The 16,448-nt window shown below is 43.1% G+C and overlaps 2 protein-coding genes across 2 annotated transcripts in view; both read right to left on the bottom strand.

Moving 5' to 3' along the window:
* The window catches only part of nfxl1 (nuclear transcription factor, X-box binding-like 1), a 15,909-nt gene extending 11,702 nt beyond the window's left edge, over positions 1-4,207 (bottom strand). Inside the window, exons 1-7 of the mRNA XM_070929432.1 lie at positions 4,185-4,207; positions 2,942-3,135; positions 2,614-2,814; positions 2,110-2,219; positions 1,681-1,811; positions 1,443-1,487; positions 451-584 (exon numbers count right to left, since the gene is read on the bottom strand). Of these exons, the coding sequence (XP_070785533.1) occupies positions 451-584; positions 1,443-1,487; positions 1,681-1,811; positions 2,110-2,219; positions 2,614-2,814; positions 2,942-3,116 (796 nt within the window). The 5' untranslated portion in view covers positions 3,117-3,135; positions 4,185-4,207. The remainder of the gene's footprint in view (positions 1-450; positions 585-1,442; positions 1,488-1,680; positions 1,812-2,109; positions 2,220-2,613; positions 2,815-2,941; positions 3,136-4,184) is intronic.
* Positions 4,208-6,304: 2,097 nt separating this feature from the next.
* cnga1b (cyclic nucleotide gated channel subunit alpha 1b) lies at positions 6,305-11,793 on the bottom strand. Its single transcript, XM_070930162.1, has 14 exons — positions 11,684-11,793; positions 11,130-11,195; positions 10,821-10,883; positions 10,453-10,572; positions 10,206-10,310; positions 9,749-9,855; positions 9,399-9,573; positions 9,063-9,199; positions 8,797-8,969; positions 8,293-8,418; positions 7,852-8,004; positions 7,528-7,759; positions 6,611-6,786; positions 6,305-6,532 (listed from the first exon to the last, which is right to left on the bottom strand). The coding sequence occupies exons 1-14, from the start codon at positions 11,791-11,793 to the stop codon at positions 6,305-6,307; spliced, it is 1,971 nt and encodes a 656-aa protein (XP_070786263.1).
* Positions 11,794-16,448: the final 4,655 nt, after the last annotated feature.

The raw sequence follows: 16,448 nt of genomic DNA, 5'->3' as shown, positions 1-16,448 counted from the left end.
GAACGTCTCTGTGTTAAATCTAATGACCAGTTGCAGACAACCAGTCAATAACCAATAGATCAGTCCATCAAAAATAAAGGCGGCTGTGTCATTCCTTGTCGAAAACTGTCATTTAAAGATGCCCTGTAGAGTTTTCTTGTAAACAAACTCGTTGCATGACTTCTTGAGGTCGAACAAACGTGTCGAATGCATTTCCTTTCCGTGCACGAGATAAACATAACGGGGACCCTCTCATAGAACAGCTCCATAGCGCTACCCGAGGTCTAAAACCCCCCAAGGACAACGTTAACAAGCCACAGTCCATGATACGGCATGTCTGTTGGATGCCGACTTGTTCTGGACATCAAAGTTGTTCAAAATGGAAGCAGATTGACTTCAGATATCAATTAACTAGACTGAAGAGAACGTGACGGACACAGATACATCGCGCGCGTGCGTGTGTGTGGTTACCGGGGTGACAGAGCAGCAGACAGGTGTGTCCACAGGTGGGTTTGACCTCCTTCTGACAGACAGAGCCGCACGAGTGAGGAGCCAACCAGGGATCAGCTGGAGGATCCTGCAGCTTCCCACAGTAACACATGTACCTGAACACAACACACACAGAACAACAAGGGTTAATCAATCATCAGAACAGTTGGAGATGTATTTTCTGATCGTTTCAGTTTGTTTCCATGTTTAACAACACAGTACTGGTCTGAACTTGAGTCAGTTTTTCTCTTTTTGTTTCCCTGAAAGACACCAGCTCCACTGCTTCAATGCCTTCTGACATGTGATCATATCAAAGCTTCATCTGCAGCGACTGTGTGTGGAGGGTGGAGCCCCCTGCTGGAGACCATCACTGCTGCTCAACTGTGCAGCCTTAGAGGTTTTACACAGAGGTGGTGCTCTGAAGTACACAATAACGCAGTATTGAAGTACTTTAGTGATCATCCAGATGGACAGAGGATACATGAACTCTGCAGGAAGTCTGAGAGTTTTCGTACTTTTTAAAATTGGATTCTCATCAATTAGAATTTACTGTGACTGAAATGAAACCCCACTCCGGATATTCAGGACATCATCGTGACATCAGCGTGACATCATCCTGGACCTTTCAGAAGCACTATGATGCTCAACTGACCGAGCATGTTTTACTACAAACACAAACTAACACCGCTGGCCTGAATATTTACGATGAATGAAGTGAAAACATGAATCATAGTTTGACGTATAGTGAAATGAAATGTGTGACAGGGGTCATTATGAAGTCGGACCTCAGTTCACTTTGTGTGTTAGACGATGTTTATAAAGGAAACACTTCAGTCTCAAATATGAAAATCTGACTCCTGTCTGATCTGCACTTTGAATCCTGGCAGTGGGGACACACTACAGCAGCAACATCTGGGTTAGGGTAGTTTGGCCCCAGTTTGACCAGTGTGCAGCTGTATGGCAGTAATACGTACCTGTTGGGTGTGGCACTGGGTGGATATTCTGCTCGACACTTTGGACTGCAGAGAGAAAATAAGGAAAGATTAAAGATGCAGCTAACGTTTTTTCATTATTAATTATAATAATTAATTTCCTGATTAATGGTTTGGCCTGTAAACTGTTAAAAATGTCCATCACAAGTCTGTCCAACGTCGCTTCAGTAAACAGACGCAAGTTTTATTGTTTCTACAAGAGATCAACAGCTTTCCTCACCAGGGCCAGGGATGCTGCTTCTGACCAAAGTCTTCATCAGTGACGGAGGACACGAGGAAGGCCGAGTCTCGGGCCCATTTCTGAATACATGGCAGGTGGAAGAGAGAGAAACAGCTGGAGCAGCTCCACACCTGGAGAGAGACAGAGAGACAGACAGACAGAGACAGAGAGAGAGACAGACAGACAGACAGACAGAGACAGAGAGACAGGCAGACAGAGACAGAGAGACAGACAGACAGACAGAGACAGAGAGACAGACAGAGAGAGAGGGGTTAGGTTTGACTGTCCTCAGACTACAACATGGTGAAAGTGATGTTGTTGGAATAATGTTTTACAACTGGAGCTGCAGCCTGAGGACCTGTGTGTGTGTGTGTGTGTGTGTATGTGTGTGTGTGTGTGTGTGTGTGTGTGTGTGCGCCCGCGTCTCACCGCCTGTGTCCTCTTGACGGAGGCGATGCAGATCAGACAGGTGAGAGCTCCGGACTGAAACAGGTCACTGACATACTGACCAGTTCTGACCAGACCTGTGGCATCACCACCTGGAGACAGACGGGCAGAGAGACAGACGGGCAGAGAGACAGACGGGCAGAGAGACAGACAGGCAGAGAGGCAGAGAGAGAGAGACAGGCAGCCAGTAAATAAGATAATATATACATACATACATAATACAAAATTCGACAGCAGCTGGTTAGCTTAGCTTAGCATAAAGACTGGAAACAGGGGGAAACAGCTAGCCTGGTAACAGAATGCTCCAGCTCCTCTGAAGCTCATTAACACGTTACGTCTGGTTTGTTTCATCTCAACAAAAACTGAAGCGACAACAAGAAGTTGTGTTTTACGAGGAGTTATGCGTCACTTCCCTCAGCTGTGAGGACAGTTTCAAGCAGGTTGTCGCTAGGTTACTCTCTGTTGCTGTGGTAACACCTGACTCACCTGTCTGGTCGGTGTAGGTGGTGAAGGTCGATGACAGGATCTTCCCTCTCTTCCCATCCTTATGGTCAACAGTTCCATCATCATCGTCATCGTCGTCGTCTTCATCAGAGGAGGAGGAGCTGATACGACTCTCCACCAATCGCTGAGCAGCAGCCTGGTTGGACTTCCTGATTTCCTCAAACTTGGACTGGACCAACACACCTGTCAGGAACACAGAAGCCAATGAAACAGCTGTCAGCAGGTTTGGTTTGCTGCTTCCTGTTCAGAAGATCACGTGAGCTCTGATTAAAAAGCAGTCTGGACCACGTTGACACGCATCCGTCCTCACCGTGCTGAGGTTCAGGTGTTGTGGCAGACTTCGTCCTCCCACCTCGCCCTCCCCCCCACACTCCCGCAGCGGCCCCCGGCCTCTCTCTCTCCTTCTGCGGGGGTCGTGGCCTTTCACCCTGACCCTCTTGACTCCGGCCACGCCCCCTCCCCTGCTGTCGCCAAGCGGGCTCCATGGCAACAGCCTCCAAAACTCTACAGGTGGGGAATGAGAGCGAGAGACAGGTGGTGTATATACAGTACATTAGAATTAGCTGCAAGACATTCTCCAAAAATAAATCCCCAAATTCACTGTTTCCTGCTTCTCACATGTGAATATCTGCTGTTTTCTTTAAATGGTTATAAAATGAACATCTTTTGGTTTTTGCACTGTCAATCCGACAAAACAAGACCTTTGAGGACGACAATTTAAACTCTGGGAAACTGCACTGGAAAATGTTCTTTAGTTTAGTTTTCATTTTATAGACCGAACAGTTAATCTAGACAATTATCGTCAGATTAATTATAATAATAATTGTTGGTTGCTGCCCTTGCATCCTCTGCTTTTCCCTAACGGAAAGACTTAAAAGGCCCATTAATGTTAATGTGGAGGTGAGTCCACACCTGTACAATCATCCTCTACTTGTAATCATCTAAAGGATTCTTGGTCCAGACCAAATCTAACAACACTTTTGTCCTGCAGTGGGAGTGTCCTCCTCTTTTAGTGACAGTAGCAAAGCAGCAGTAAATGAGCAGATTTTTGACTGGAGTCTGGTGTGCAGACAGGAGACCAGGACAAGCCAGAGCAGAGCCTGCTGTATGTCCATATACGAACTGAGTACATGTGCGGTGTGCTAACGACACAGGTCGCAGTCGGTTTAATTCCTTTAACAGAGCTGTTTGTCAGGTGTTAGTGGTGTCATTAGCAGCTAGATGACATTTCACAACTCCCCAGTAACCCACAGTGACACTCACTATATATCTAATAATGTACAACTGGAGCTTTTCACCGGTCTTCAGTCCTAGAAACCAGTTACCGACCGAGCTGGTTGACGTTCAAGTTCAGCTCAAACTGTTCTTAGCCGGCTAGCTACGGCTAAGCTAACTGTAATTAAAATTAGCAGTAAAAACAGGCGGAAACAAACGTCACATCCGGTGAACAGTAGTTATTAAAATCTAAATATCCACCTGAACTGCCGTAACTAAAAGTTTGAGATTAAATGACAAACAGAAAAGTATTTTAAGCAGCTTCATATCAAACACACCTCAGCAGTCAGCAGCAGTGGAGTCTGATGCCCACTTGTCATGCGCAGCACCTCGCAGTGCATGCCGCTACTTGTAGTCCTATAAACCTATGAGGCTGGTGGAGTACAGGGGCCGTGGAGGTTTCTGTGAGTACAGAACTACAAGTCCCACCGCGCACAGAGACACGCAGACAGTGCGACGTGTCAACGACAACAGCGGGACGTTTCATTCATATAGTAATTATAAAAAAGAAATAATAAGTATTTATACTTGTAGAATGCTGACGTTTGATTTAATAATAATAATACATTACTTAATTAATTAAAGGTAATAAAGTAGTCATTCAAATTATAAATACTCATAATACTAAAATAAATAAAAATAATTTTAAAAATAGATGAAAATAAATCAAATTAGTAGCCAGTGATAATAGTTATTTATTTATGTTTGTGTACTAGTACTTTTACTAGTACACATACATACAACAGAGTACTACTGTTTTCAGATATATGGTTCCAGTTCAGCTGTGTGGAAATAAAAGAGGCAGCTCTGTTTTTCCTTATAAAATATCTTTATTTCAGCGCCGTGCTTCCAGAATTCATTTGGTTTGTGTTTTTGCTAATTAGCTTTAACAGCTTCTTACACAAAGCAGTGATGTGATTGGCTGGACAAGCAATGACAGAAAAATAAACATACAGGAAAGGCAAGATCTTCTTTATAGAAAAACAAACTAGGGATCAGTCATATCTGCTGACCTTTGACCTCTACTGGTTTTAAAGCAGGTGATCTAGGAAGTGAAGCTTGTTCTACGGTTGATCTCAGCAGAGTCTGCCTGGATGAACGTCAGTAAAATGACAATGAAAACTTCAAATTTATATTTTAGTAAACACCTTTGTGTGCCACAAATCAAACGTTTAGTTTCAGACCAAATGAAACTCAGAGGTTCTCAGATTAACTGTTCATTTAAGTATATTTATGTTTCATAACTCAGGCAGACTCATAAACGAACAAATGATCCCGAGGAACAGATGTGGTGCTTATTATTTAATATACATTATAATTACAAGGTTTTACATGTGAAATATTTACTAGAAATATAAGTAAGATTTTCTGTCTCTCCCTCAATTGTCCTGAAGCTCGGCCGTCCTCTTGTGCTTCTTTCACGCAGCTGTTCCTTTACATACAGACAATCAGTGAATCTGGAGTCACTTCACTTTCACTTCACTTTGTTCACAGTGTAAACACAACTTTCAGCTTGTAAGTTTGCAATATTTCAATTAATTTGGAGGAAAATAAAGACATTTCTGGCATAAAATCAGAATTATATGAATAAGTTATCAGATAAATTAACTACTGTACTAAATCATCAGGGAATGATGCAACAAAATTAAAATCTAGTTCTTCACATCAGAGTCAGTTCTCAACATCCAACGACTGAAGAAATTAGACAAAACGTGGGTACATTTTCCAACCAGTGAATTTGAAGTGAAGTGACGTGAAGTGATGTGACATGAAGTGACATGAAGTGACATGAAGTGACGTGACATGATGTGAAGTGACGTGACATGAAGTGACATGATGTGACATGATGTGACATGATGTGAAGTGAAGTGACGTGAAGTGACGTGACATGAAGTGACATGATGTGACATGATGTGACATGATGTGAAGTGAAGTGACGTGAAGTGAAGTGACGTGAAGTGACGTGAAGTGATGTGAAGTGAAGTGACGTGAAGTGAGTGACGTGACATGATGTGAAGTGAAGTGAAGTGACGTGAAGTGAATGACGTGACATGATGTGATGTGAAGTGAAGTGAAGTGACGTGAAGTGAGTGACATGACATGATGTGATGTGAAGTGACGTGAAGTGACGTGACTGGTAAATTTAACTGACTGAACTTAAAGCGGTGCTTGTTTTCTTTTCCAGTCCTCTGGACATATTAATCTGAATTTAAGGAACAGAATTTGTCTGTTGTTGCCAAAAAAATGTTATTTATTAAATCACATTTTTTGTTACATTTTCAGTTTAATCCAATTTGGTTTCTAAACTCCCGCTCTCCACCCACCTGGCTAACCTGGGCTCTAAAATCAAACATGCCAGTCCTCCCCCTCCTGCTCCTCTTCACCCTACTTCTTCACCCTACTTCGTCTCAGGTGTTGGAGGAGGCGGAGCATCACCTGGCTGGTCGGCTCGCGGCGGCGGCACCAGCTTCCTCTCCAGCCTGGTGACTCGGTGTTTGAGTTTGCTGTGAGTGGCTTCGTGCTCAGCCAGCAGCCGAGCATAACGAGTCTGCAGGACGTCCAGAGTGCTCGTCATCCGATCCACCTTCTCCTCGATCTCTTTGGGGTCGGGGCCCTGTGCTGCCACCTGGAGGACAAGACCAGTTATTACTTTTAGTTTAGCACATCAGCCTGTTTGTTACTGTAGGAGATCATGTGACTGTACCTCCAGGTCCAGCAGTCCGTCCTTCATCAGAATCTGTCTTCCCTTCTCCTCCAACAGAGCTTTAGCATCAGGATACTCTGTTAGCGCCTCCATCAGGTCGTCTTTGGAAAGACAGAAGAGGTCGGAGTAACCGATGCTCCTGATGTTAGCAGTCCTCCTGTTTCCTGCCTTACTGCCTGTGGAAGAAGAAGAAGAAGAAGAAGACGAAGAAGATAGACTGTTGGGTAATAAAAACAACCTGATGTTCTTCTAACTTAGATTAAACATTTTTGATATCTTTGTACTGTTGAAAGTCAAATGTCAAGGACTCAAGTAAGCAACTTTTCGCTTTCGGGAAGAGCCCGTTGGTCCCTGTCCTTGGGGAGTTTTAGACCTCGGGTAGCGCTATGGAGCTGTTCTATGAGAGGGTCCCCGTTATGTTTATCTCGTGCATGGAAAGGAAATGCATTTGACACGTTTGTTCGACCTCAAGAAGTCATGCAACGAGTTTGTTTACAAGAAAATTCTACTGGGCATCTTTAAATGACTTTACCGTTTCCACTGATTAAAATTAACATGGATTCATTTTGATAAATATTTTGCCTTTTAAGTTGATATGTTGAACTTAGTTGCTTATTTCCACATCCAGCAGCTGTGAACCAAACAGTAAAGTAAGCCAGAAAACCAAAAGAAAGAGCTGAAAGTGACTGTAAAGTCTCTGTAGGTCTGAGAGGAGCTGCAGAGCCGAGCGAAAAAACATCTTAGCTTCTTCAGCAACACCTTTACATACAAATTACATCCATTGTTAATATAAGAAGTATTGACCATAGCCATTCATAGAATCTGTGGCTGCCTGGACTTGAAACAGAGTGCTATTAGTACTTTTATTGAAGTAAAGGATCTGAGTACTTCAGAGATTGTTAAGAACCGATATTTACCTTTAATAGCCAGGATGCTGATTTCACCAAAGTAGCTTCCATCACTCAGGACGACAAACTGCTTGATACCGTCGTCTGCAACAACAGCAAGTTTTCCCTCCTTGATGATGTACATCTCTCTGCCAATGTCGCCCTTCTTACAGATGTAGTCTCCTGGACTGTAGACCTGAGGCTGCAGCTTCAGCACCAACTCCACCAACAGACCGGCCTCGCAGTCCGCAAAGATACGAACCTGCACGGTGACACAGAAGAGAAGCTCTGCTGTTTTTTCATGAAGTGATGAAGTGGTGTTTAACGAGGGGGGGCTGTTCAGGGTGTGCAGACCTTCTTCAGGGTGTCCAGGTGGACGTTGATGGCGATCTCAGCTCTCAGTTTGTCTGGCAGGTACTTCAACACCTCCCTCTCATCCACTGCTTTCTTGTTGGTCCACAGGAAGTCGAACCACTTGATCACTCGCTTCTCCAGGTCCTTAGTTACCTGGAGGGGGGACAGAGAGATGGAGGAGGAGTTAACGTTCAGACACTGCAATGAACTGTTGGGATGGACCACAGCTACTGATGCTCGACATTCATACAACAGTACTTGATGGATGTTTTTGTGTGTAGGAGAACAGATTAAAGTTGCCTCCTGGAAGGTAATGCTAAGGTAATACAACACTTTGTGCCATGTTCATCCCTGAGAGACATTTTAAATTACTGACTTTTTTCTTAAATCCACATGGACAGACACACACCTCATGACAAGTCGGCTAACTAAGTGACTGACCTTTCGGAAGCTCATGTACTGTTTGATGGCGTCGATGCGAGCCTGGAAGTCGGCTCTGGCAGCATTCATATTGGTGATCATCGAACCGACGTTACCGACGATGGTGGCAAAAATCAACACACCCACCTGGAGGAGAACAGAATAGAGAATATACACAGAATATATCGGCCAATGGGGAGAGACATTCAATCCTCAGTAATTCATCCCATTTATAAGGTGCGAAGTAGTGGAAGGCAGTCTGTCCAAGAGGGGGTGACTAGAGTTAAACAGGCCAGAGAATCTTTCCTTTGATCAAATATCTCTTGATCCAAACAATAACTTTGCTAATTTTAGACTGTATTTTACACAAAGGTTTTATAAGGCTGCTGACAGATGCACTTAGAAGTTTAGCATGTTTTATCAAATCAAAATGGTTTTACTAGAAAAAAGGTACAAACTAAAGCTACAAACAGCAACCCAAATATCACTTAAATAAAATAAAACAACACTTTAAGCCACACCCACCAGGAAGTCAGTGACGACAAAGAAGTACTCAGAGTTCTCCACAGGGGGCGGAGTTTCTCCAATGGTGGTGAGCGTCAGCGTGGACCAGTACATACTGTAGGCGTACTTCCTCACCAGACGACCAAACTCTGGATCTGCCGGGTCGGGATACACGAACCTGTCGGCACCAAAACCTGGAGGGATGGGACAAGACAAGGTGTCAGAGGCTTTTATTCAGTAACCACAGATGAAAGAACCAGTGTCAGGATTCAAACCAGCAACCCCACCGACGGCCTTGGAGAAGGAGTAGTAGAGGCAGGCGTTCCAGTGGATGATGATGACGATGTACATGACGAGGTTGGAGATACGAAGAGCGTTGGGGTAGTTGGTCCTGGTCTCAGTCCTCTGAAAGAACTCCAGCATCCTGAAACAAAGAAAAAGATGCAAATATCAATCAAGTTCATCAGTTTATCAGCATCGATGTTTAAGCATGTGTGCAAGTTTAAGTCACAGTAGCATCTTAGAAAAGATTATCATTAGAATTTATCCATCCAACTTTTACTTAAATAAAGGATCTGAGTACTCCTTCCACCACTACAGGTGTGATGTGTGTGTGTTTGTACCTGTTGAACCTGAAGAGCTTGTTGAGGCGGATCTCGGGGTAGCTGAGGCCAAAGACCAGGTACAGCACGTCTGTGGGAATCATGGAGACCAGGTCCAGTTTGAACTGGAAGCTTTTCATGTAGCGCTCACGTAGCTTCAGCTCGTCCTTCACCAGTAGACCCTGCTCCAGGTAACCTGTACACACACACACACACACACACACACACAGAAATAAACATGTTTTCATGTGTGGTCATTTATATGTGTCTAAGTTGAATCACGTCACATGTTTACATTAATGCATCAATATGTACATCAAACAAACTGTTGGTGTGTGTGTGTGTGTGTGTGTGTGTGTGTGTGTTCGAACCGGTCCTCGTCCTGAAGACCATGTCAGCGATGTAGGTGAAGTCGCAGATAAAGTCCAGGATGAACCAGCTGACCACATAGTCAGTCTGTAACTCCTCAAAACACGCCCTGAAACACACACACACTTCTTACAGCAATTATTAATTATTACTTACAGATTAACTGAACACTAAGCACATATTTTGTGGGGACCAAAGCTAGAAACCAACTGACATTGTTTGGATCCAAAACTAGCAATGTTGGGATCCAAAACCTGGTGTCCCACAGACATTGCTGGGGCCCAAAACTAGTTAACAGCTGACATTGTGGGGACCCACACCTGGTGGCCACACTGACATTGTGGGGACCTACCTCTGGACTACAAAGTCTGGCCCCATAACTTTAACTTTATTTAGTTAAGATTAGATTTAGGTTAGGTTTAGGTTAGGGTAAGGTGTTAAAGATGATGTGTGTGCTACCTGGCTATGATCAGGGTCCAGTTGTACATGACGGGGATGGTGATAACAAACAGCCAGTAGTAGTAGGTGTTACCTGCCGGATCAATCACGCTGATCTCCTTCGGACTGGACACACACACACACAGTAATGAATTAAGATGAATAATTCAGGTGGCACATTACAGCTTCCATACAAACTCATTCCAGTAAACTGCACTGATTTATAAACACAACATCTGTTTCTGATATCCTCATAAACCAAACCTACGCCTCCTCTTTGGCCTTCTTCTCTTTCTCCTTCTCTTTCTCCTTCTCTTTCTCCTTTTCCTTCTCTTCCTTCTCCTTCTGTTTTTTCTCCTTCCTCTCCCTTTTCTCCTGCTTCTCCTTCCTGAGAGAAAAGAAAACAGATGAAGTGAAGTTGATTTAAACTCCCCATTAAAGTCAGATTCAACTGAACAGAACAGATACAAATACAACTAGTCTTCATGTACTTAATCAATACTTTATCAATACTTGTCCTCTATATTTCTTCTGATAAAGAAATACTTATTTTGTGTTTTCTTTTGATCTCAAGAACTAAACTTTTAGAACTAATGTTTATCTCATTGATCACTGAGGAGGTAGGAAGCAACTCACGCCTTCTTCTCTTTTCTCTCTTTCTTCTCTTTCTTCTCCTTCTTCTTTTTCTTCTTTTCCTCCCTGGAAGACAACAGGAAACGCATCACACAACCTGTGTGTAAATGTTCTGCATGTATTATATAAAGACATCAGTGTTGTCTTGACCCAGATCATTGACATGTGGGTCAGATTTTCAGGATCTACTCTTTTACTTTCCAGAAAACTAGTAATTTTATCATTTTCGCTGGCTGGATGGAAACGTCCTGAATACAGCTGTGGAATGACGAGACGTGTGTGTGTGTGTGTGTGTGTGTGTGTGTGTCTTACTCCTCTTCGTTGTTGTTGCTGTTATTGACGTTAAACTGAAGTCCTGGTCCGGTTCTTTGAGTGGCTCTGAAACAAAGAAAGCAACCAGATGACGGAACTAGTTAACTGTTCACTGCAACTCACTCAACTAGTTAAACTGCCAGTTCGACTGGTTGAACTCGGCCTCAAGAACGCTGGAACTATCTCAATGACCCCAGCACCCTCTGAAGGACCACTAGACCTTCCTGATAGACCACAGAATCTCGTCAAAGACAAACCTCCTCAAGGACCCCAGGAAACTCTGAATAAAAGTCATTGGTTTGTTAACAATGTTCCTGGAACAACTTCAATAAGCCGTCAATATTTTAAAGGACTCCTATAATCCATAGATCTGCCTCACAAACTCCCTAAACCTCCTCAAGGACACCCAGAACCTCGTCAATGACCCACAGAACTTCCTCCAGAATCCCTGGATTCTTCAGGCTGTATTCAGGGTACAAAAATCCCACAGGCTACTGAATCATTATTTGCATTGTAACTTTTGGCCTATGAGTCATGTTTCCATGACAACTCACCTGTCTCCCTCCCCGACTTCACCTGGCTGCTCCTCCATGTCTTGCAGAACGATGATGGGCGGAGTTAACCTGGAGATGGGGGGCGGGACTGATGGAGCTACTTTGGCCATGGAGGGACTGTGTCCTCTGAGAGAGAACGAGAGATTGTTAGACAGGAAAGACTCCAACCGAGGACGTGGTTTATGTTCGGCCCTCTGAGCCCTCAGGCCACCAGGACACCACAGCTTGCTCTCTGTTTTACAGAAGAAAAGTTCTGGATCATTGTGGTTTGAAAGTGTTGCACTCGTTTGTCCAAACCCCGCCCACTCCACACACCTGGCCAATCACTGCTTAAAGTGGGCGTGGTTCTGAGCTGCTCGGTGTCTGAGGCGGACTGAGGCCTTGTTAGTGAGGGGGTCAGGTCTTCTTCTTCTTCCTGTTTTAAACATGACTACCATCCTTCTCTTACCTCAAACCGTGAACACACAGAGGACGGTCACAAGAGACGAAACCTCTCGTCACTCCGTCTGACAGCTTCACTTACTGCTTACTTCCTGTCCACTGAAAACCACGTATCTCCACATGTTAGTGATGAAGTGAAGGATGAAGAGTTCCTCCATCCTCCTCCTTCTTCAGCTAAATAACTACAATAACTGATCTTATAGAATATAAAGTACTTCAAAGTATTTCAACCTGAAACATCTACAGCAAGAAAAAGACACAGAGACATGAGAGAGATACTGAGATACTGACAGTACTGACATACTGTTACTTGATACTGACAGTACTGACATACTGTTACTGTGATACTGACAGTACTTATATACTGTTACTGCGATACTGACAGTACTTATATACTGTTAATGTGATACTGACAGTACTTATATACTGTTACTGTGATACTGACAGTACTGACATACTGTTACTTGATACTGACAGTACTGACATACTGTTACTGTGATACTGACAGTACTTATATACTGTTACTGTGATACTGACAGTACTGACATACTGTTACTTGATACTGACAGTACTGACATACTGTTACTGTGATACTGACAGTGCTTATATACTGTTACTGCGATACTGACAGTACTTATATACTGTTAATGTGATACTGACAGTACTTATATACTGTTACTTGATACTGACAGTACTGACATACGGTTACTGTGATACTGACAGTACTTATATACTGTTACTGCGATACTGACAGTACTTATATACTGTTACTGTGATACTGACAGTACTGACATACTGTTACTGTGATACTGACAGTACTTATATACTGTTACTGTGATACTGACAGTACTGGCATACTGTTACTGTGATACTGAAAGTACTTATATACTGTTACTGTGATACTGTGATACTGACAGTACTTATATACTATTACTGTGATACTGACAGTACTGACATACTGTTACTATGATAATGAAAGTACTTATATACTGTTACTGTGATACTGACAGTACTTATATACTGTTACTGTGATACTGTCAGTACTTATATACTGTTACTGTGATACTGACAATACTGACATACTGTTACTGTGATACTGAAAGTACTTATATACTGTTACTGTGATACTGTGATACTGACAGTACTTATATACTGTTACTGTGATACTGACAGTACTGACATACTGTTACTGTGATACTGAAAGTACTTATATACTGTTACTGTGATACTGACAGTACTTAGATACTGACAGTACTTATATACTGTTACTGTGATACTGACAGTATTTACATACTGTCACTGTGATACTGACAGTACTGACATACTGTTACTGTGATACTGACAGTACTTATATACTGTTACTGCGATACTGACAGTACTTATATACTGTTACTGTGATACTGACAGTACTTAGATACTGACAGTACTTATATACTGTTACTGTGATACTGACAGTATTTACATACTGTCACTGTGATACTGACAGTACTGACATACTGTTACTGTGACACTGAAAGTACTTATATACTGTTATTGTGATACTGTGATACTGACAGTACATATATACTGTTACTATGATACTGACAGTATTTACATACTGTCACTGTGATACTGACAGTACTTATATACTGTTACTGTGATACTGACAGAACTTGCATACTTTTACTTCAGTATAGGATCTGAATACTTCTTCCACAGCTGGTGGAATTATTATTATTATTATTTATTTTCTATGTCTGAGATGCGTCTACGGTTACATTGAATATATTTTGTGTAATAATAATAATCATATTAATAATTACCCCTCCACCTTCACTCCATTATCTCCTTACTCACCTGTCAGCTGATAATCTGTCGCCCTTGGTTACGTGGCCTAGATCCACCAACTGCCCATCAAACTCATCGCCATGGAAACAGACGAGTATCCCCCCCTACACACACACAGACACACACACACAGCTGGTCCTTGTAAAGTTGGGAGAGCAGAGAGAGAAAAGAGGAGAAAGAGGAGGGATGGGAGGAGTGGAGGAGTGTTCGGAGGATCCAGCAGAAGAGTCTCCTCTGTCACCCTGACGGGGATAAAGAGATTAGAGGAGGGATGATAGCGTCCAGCCCTCACGCAGAAGCCTCAGATTTCTCCAAGAGTGGAAATATCACTTTACCTTCTGAATCATCTCTGATTAATGTCTGTGTGACTGTGGGTGAGTTATTCTGTTGTGTTCAGGACAAACTCACATCTGGTCTTCTACCTCAGCATCTTGCTCCTGCAGAGGTGAGGAGGTGAAAACAGTTTACACACAAGTGTCACATTTTACTTCAGTTTATTCTGATCATTAATACATTAATAGATTAATAGGCGTGTGCTTGAATCCTGAGAGAACGTTGATGAGAGACGCTGTGTGAAGTTCACAGCTGGAACATTTTATGGAACGGATTGATTTGATGAAGACTTTCCTCCGGTGGACAAAGAAGGAGGTCAAGATGAAAGACATGAGTGGAAAAAGGAAGGAGGCAGGAAGCCCAGAGTTCAGACCAAAAGGGAAGGAAAAGAGGAAAGAACGCAGAGAACGAAGGAATACATGACAGAAAGAAGAAGGGTGACGGGGAAGACCAGAAGGTAGAGAGAGGTAAAGAGCAAGCAGGAAGAAAGTGAGAGAGTGAGGACGAAATATATTAATAAGAGAGAGGAGACGATGAAAAGTGAGGAGGGGCAGATTATCAACAGGCATGCAGAGTTCCTCTGATCCTCCTGAGTCAGCAGAGTCACCCTAATAACACACACACACACACACACACACACACACAGTGTCTAATTCCTAATAAGCCTATCAAAGCTGCAGCTTGAGTTGGTGTGTGTGTGTGTGTTTGTGTGTGTGTGTGTGTGTGTGTGTGTGTGTGTGTGCCATCAAGTTGATCAGTAGTAGACTTTATTACCTTTATGGTAGCGATCAATAATCCGTATGTCATTTAACAACACTGAGAGTCTACAGTCAAGCTAGCTGCTCTGTGAAGCTGGACTGAGTGACATCATGTCCCCCCCGTCACAGGGAGGACAGGACTCTGCAGGATCACTGGTCCACCTCAACACAGAGACAAAAGTCTGAGGAGATTCAACATGAGCTTTACTCTGGCGCCACCCGCAGGACAAACTCTGCCTTTAACTAGAAGTCGCAGGCGTTATTGTTTAGTGTTCTACTGTGTAGTAAACTTTACGACCTCACAGGGGCACTAGAGCGGCCATGTAATCTTTCTAAGAAATTAACTGTTTGCTAAACCCCTCCCCCAAACAATGATTGTCCAATCACAGCTTAGCACAGGTAATTAGTGACAGCAGGTGTGTCCATGTTGAAGGTGTGTACACAGAGCTGCAGACAGAGAGAAACTCTGTACAAAGAGCTACTGGGACCTGTTAGCTTTAGCCTCAATCTGTTAGCATTATATCATGATTTTGGACATGTTAGCTTTAGCCTCAATCTGTAAGCATTATATCATGATTTTGGACATGTTAGCTTTAGCCTCAATCTGTTAGCATTATATCATGATTTTGGACATGTTAGCTTTAGCCTCAATCTGTTAGCATTATATCATGAGCTGGGACCTGTTAGCTGTAGCCTTAGCGAATGGTCAATTGACAGACTGATCGATTGTGTGGTCTTACCAGTGACAGTGATGGTGTTACTGGTCACTCCCTCTCTGGACTCACACCAGTAAACTCTACTGCCCCATGTGACCATGTAGCTGATGTTACAGGTAGAACCAGCAGGTGTTCATCAGTCATCACTCTGAGTCCTGGTTTCTCTGGTCGTGTCCCTCCTCAGTGTCCAGTTCAAACTGCCGTCTCTCCCGGTCAGAGGTCTGACAGGAAAAGAAATCTATATAAACCATCTCTATGAATGAACTGATGGTGACACTAAAACCACAGCCACAGGACGAGGGCACAAAGACTCACCGTCAACCGCTCAGTGAGTTTCAGACCGCGACAGAAGACGTTTACTAAGCGTTCTTCGTGGTGCAGAACAGCAGGGAGGTCTGAACTGAAGAGAAATGACTCAGTGTCTTCCAGCTTCAACATGACGACATTGTGTTTATCAGGATGTGAATGTAGTGAAAGTCAGAGTGGTTACAGTGCTGAGTAACAGCAGACTTTTCTTTTAATGGGAACTTGAAGGCAACACAGAACAAACACAATGTTCATAACAGCAGCTGGTTCATCACTCTCTCTTTAACATACAGCTTTATTCAGCTGCGGCCACTTCCTGCTCTTAAAGGTTGTACCAGAGTAAAGTGAGAACATTTTCTGAACGTAACTAAACTGTTGAACGAT

The sequence above is a fragment of the Enoplosus armatus genome, chromosome 23, assembly GCF_043641665.1.
Source record: "Enoplosus armatus isolate fEnoArm2 chromosome 23, fEnoArm2.hap1, whole genome shotgun sequence".
Lineage (NCBI taxonomy): Eukaryota > Metazoa > Chordata > Actinopteri > Centrarchiformes > Enoplosidae > Enoplosus > Enoplosus armatus.
This window is presented reverse-complemented; position numbering and strand designations above follow the sequence as displayed.

What these genes read in the sequence shown, in the direction of transcription:
- cnga1b (XM_070930162.1), bottom strand. Translation starts at nt 11,793, where the DNA reads ATGGCCAAAGTAGCTCCATCAGTCCCGCCCCCCATCTCCAGGTTAACT. An exon ending in TGGACCCTGATCATAGCCAG is followed by an intron (nt 9,856 to 10,205) that starts GTAGCACACACA and finishes TGTGTGTTTCAG; the next exon opens with GGCGTGTTTTGAGGAGTTAC. An exon ending in ACGGACTGCTGGACCTGGAG is followed by an intron (nt 6,533 to 6,610) that starts GTACAGTCACAT and finishes CTTGTCCTCCAG; the next exon opens with GTGGCAGCACAGGGCCCCGA.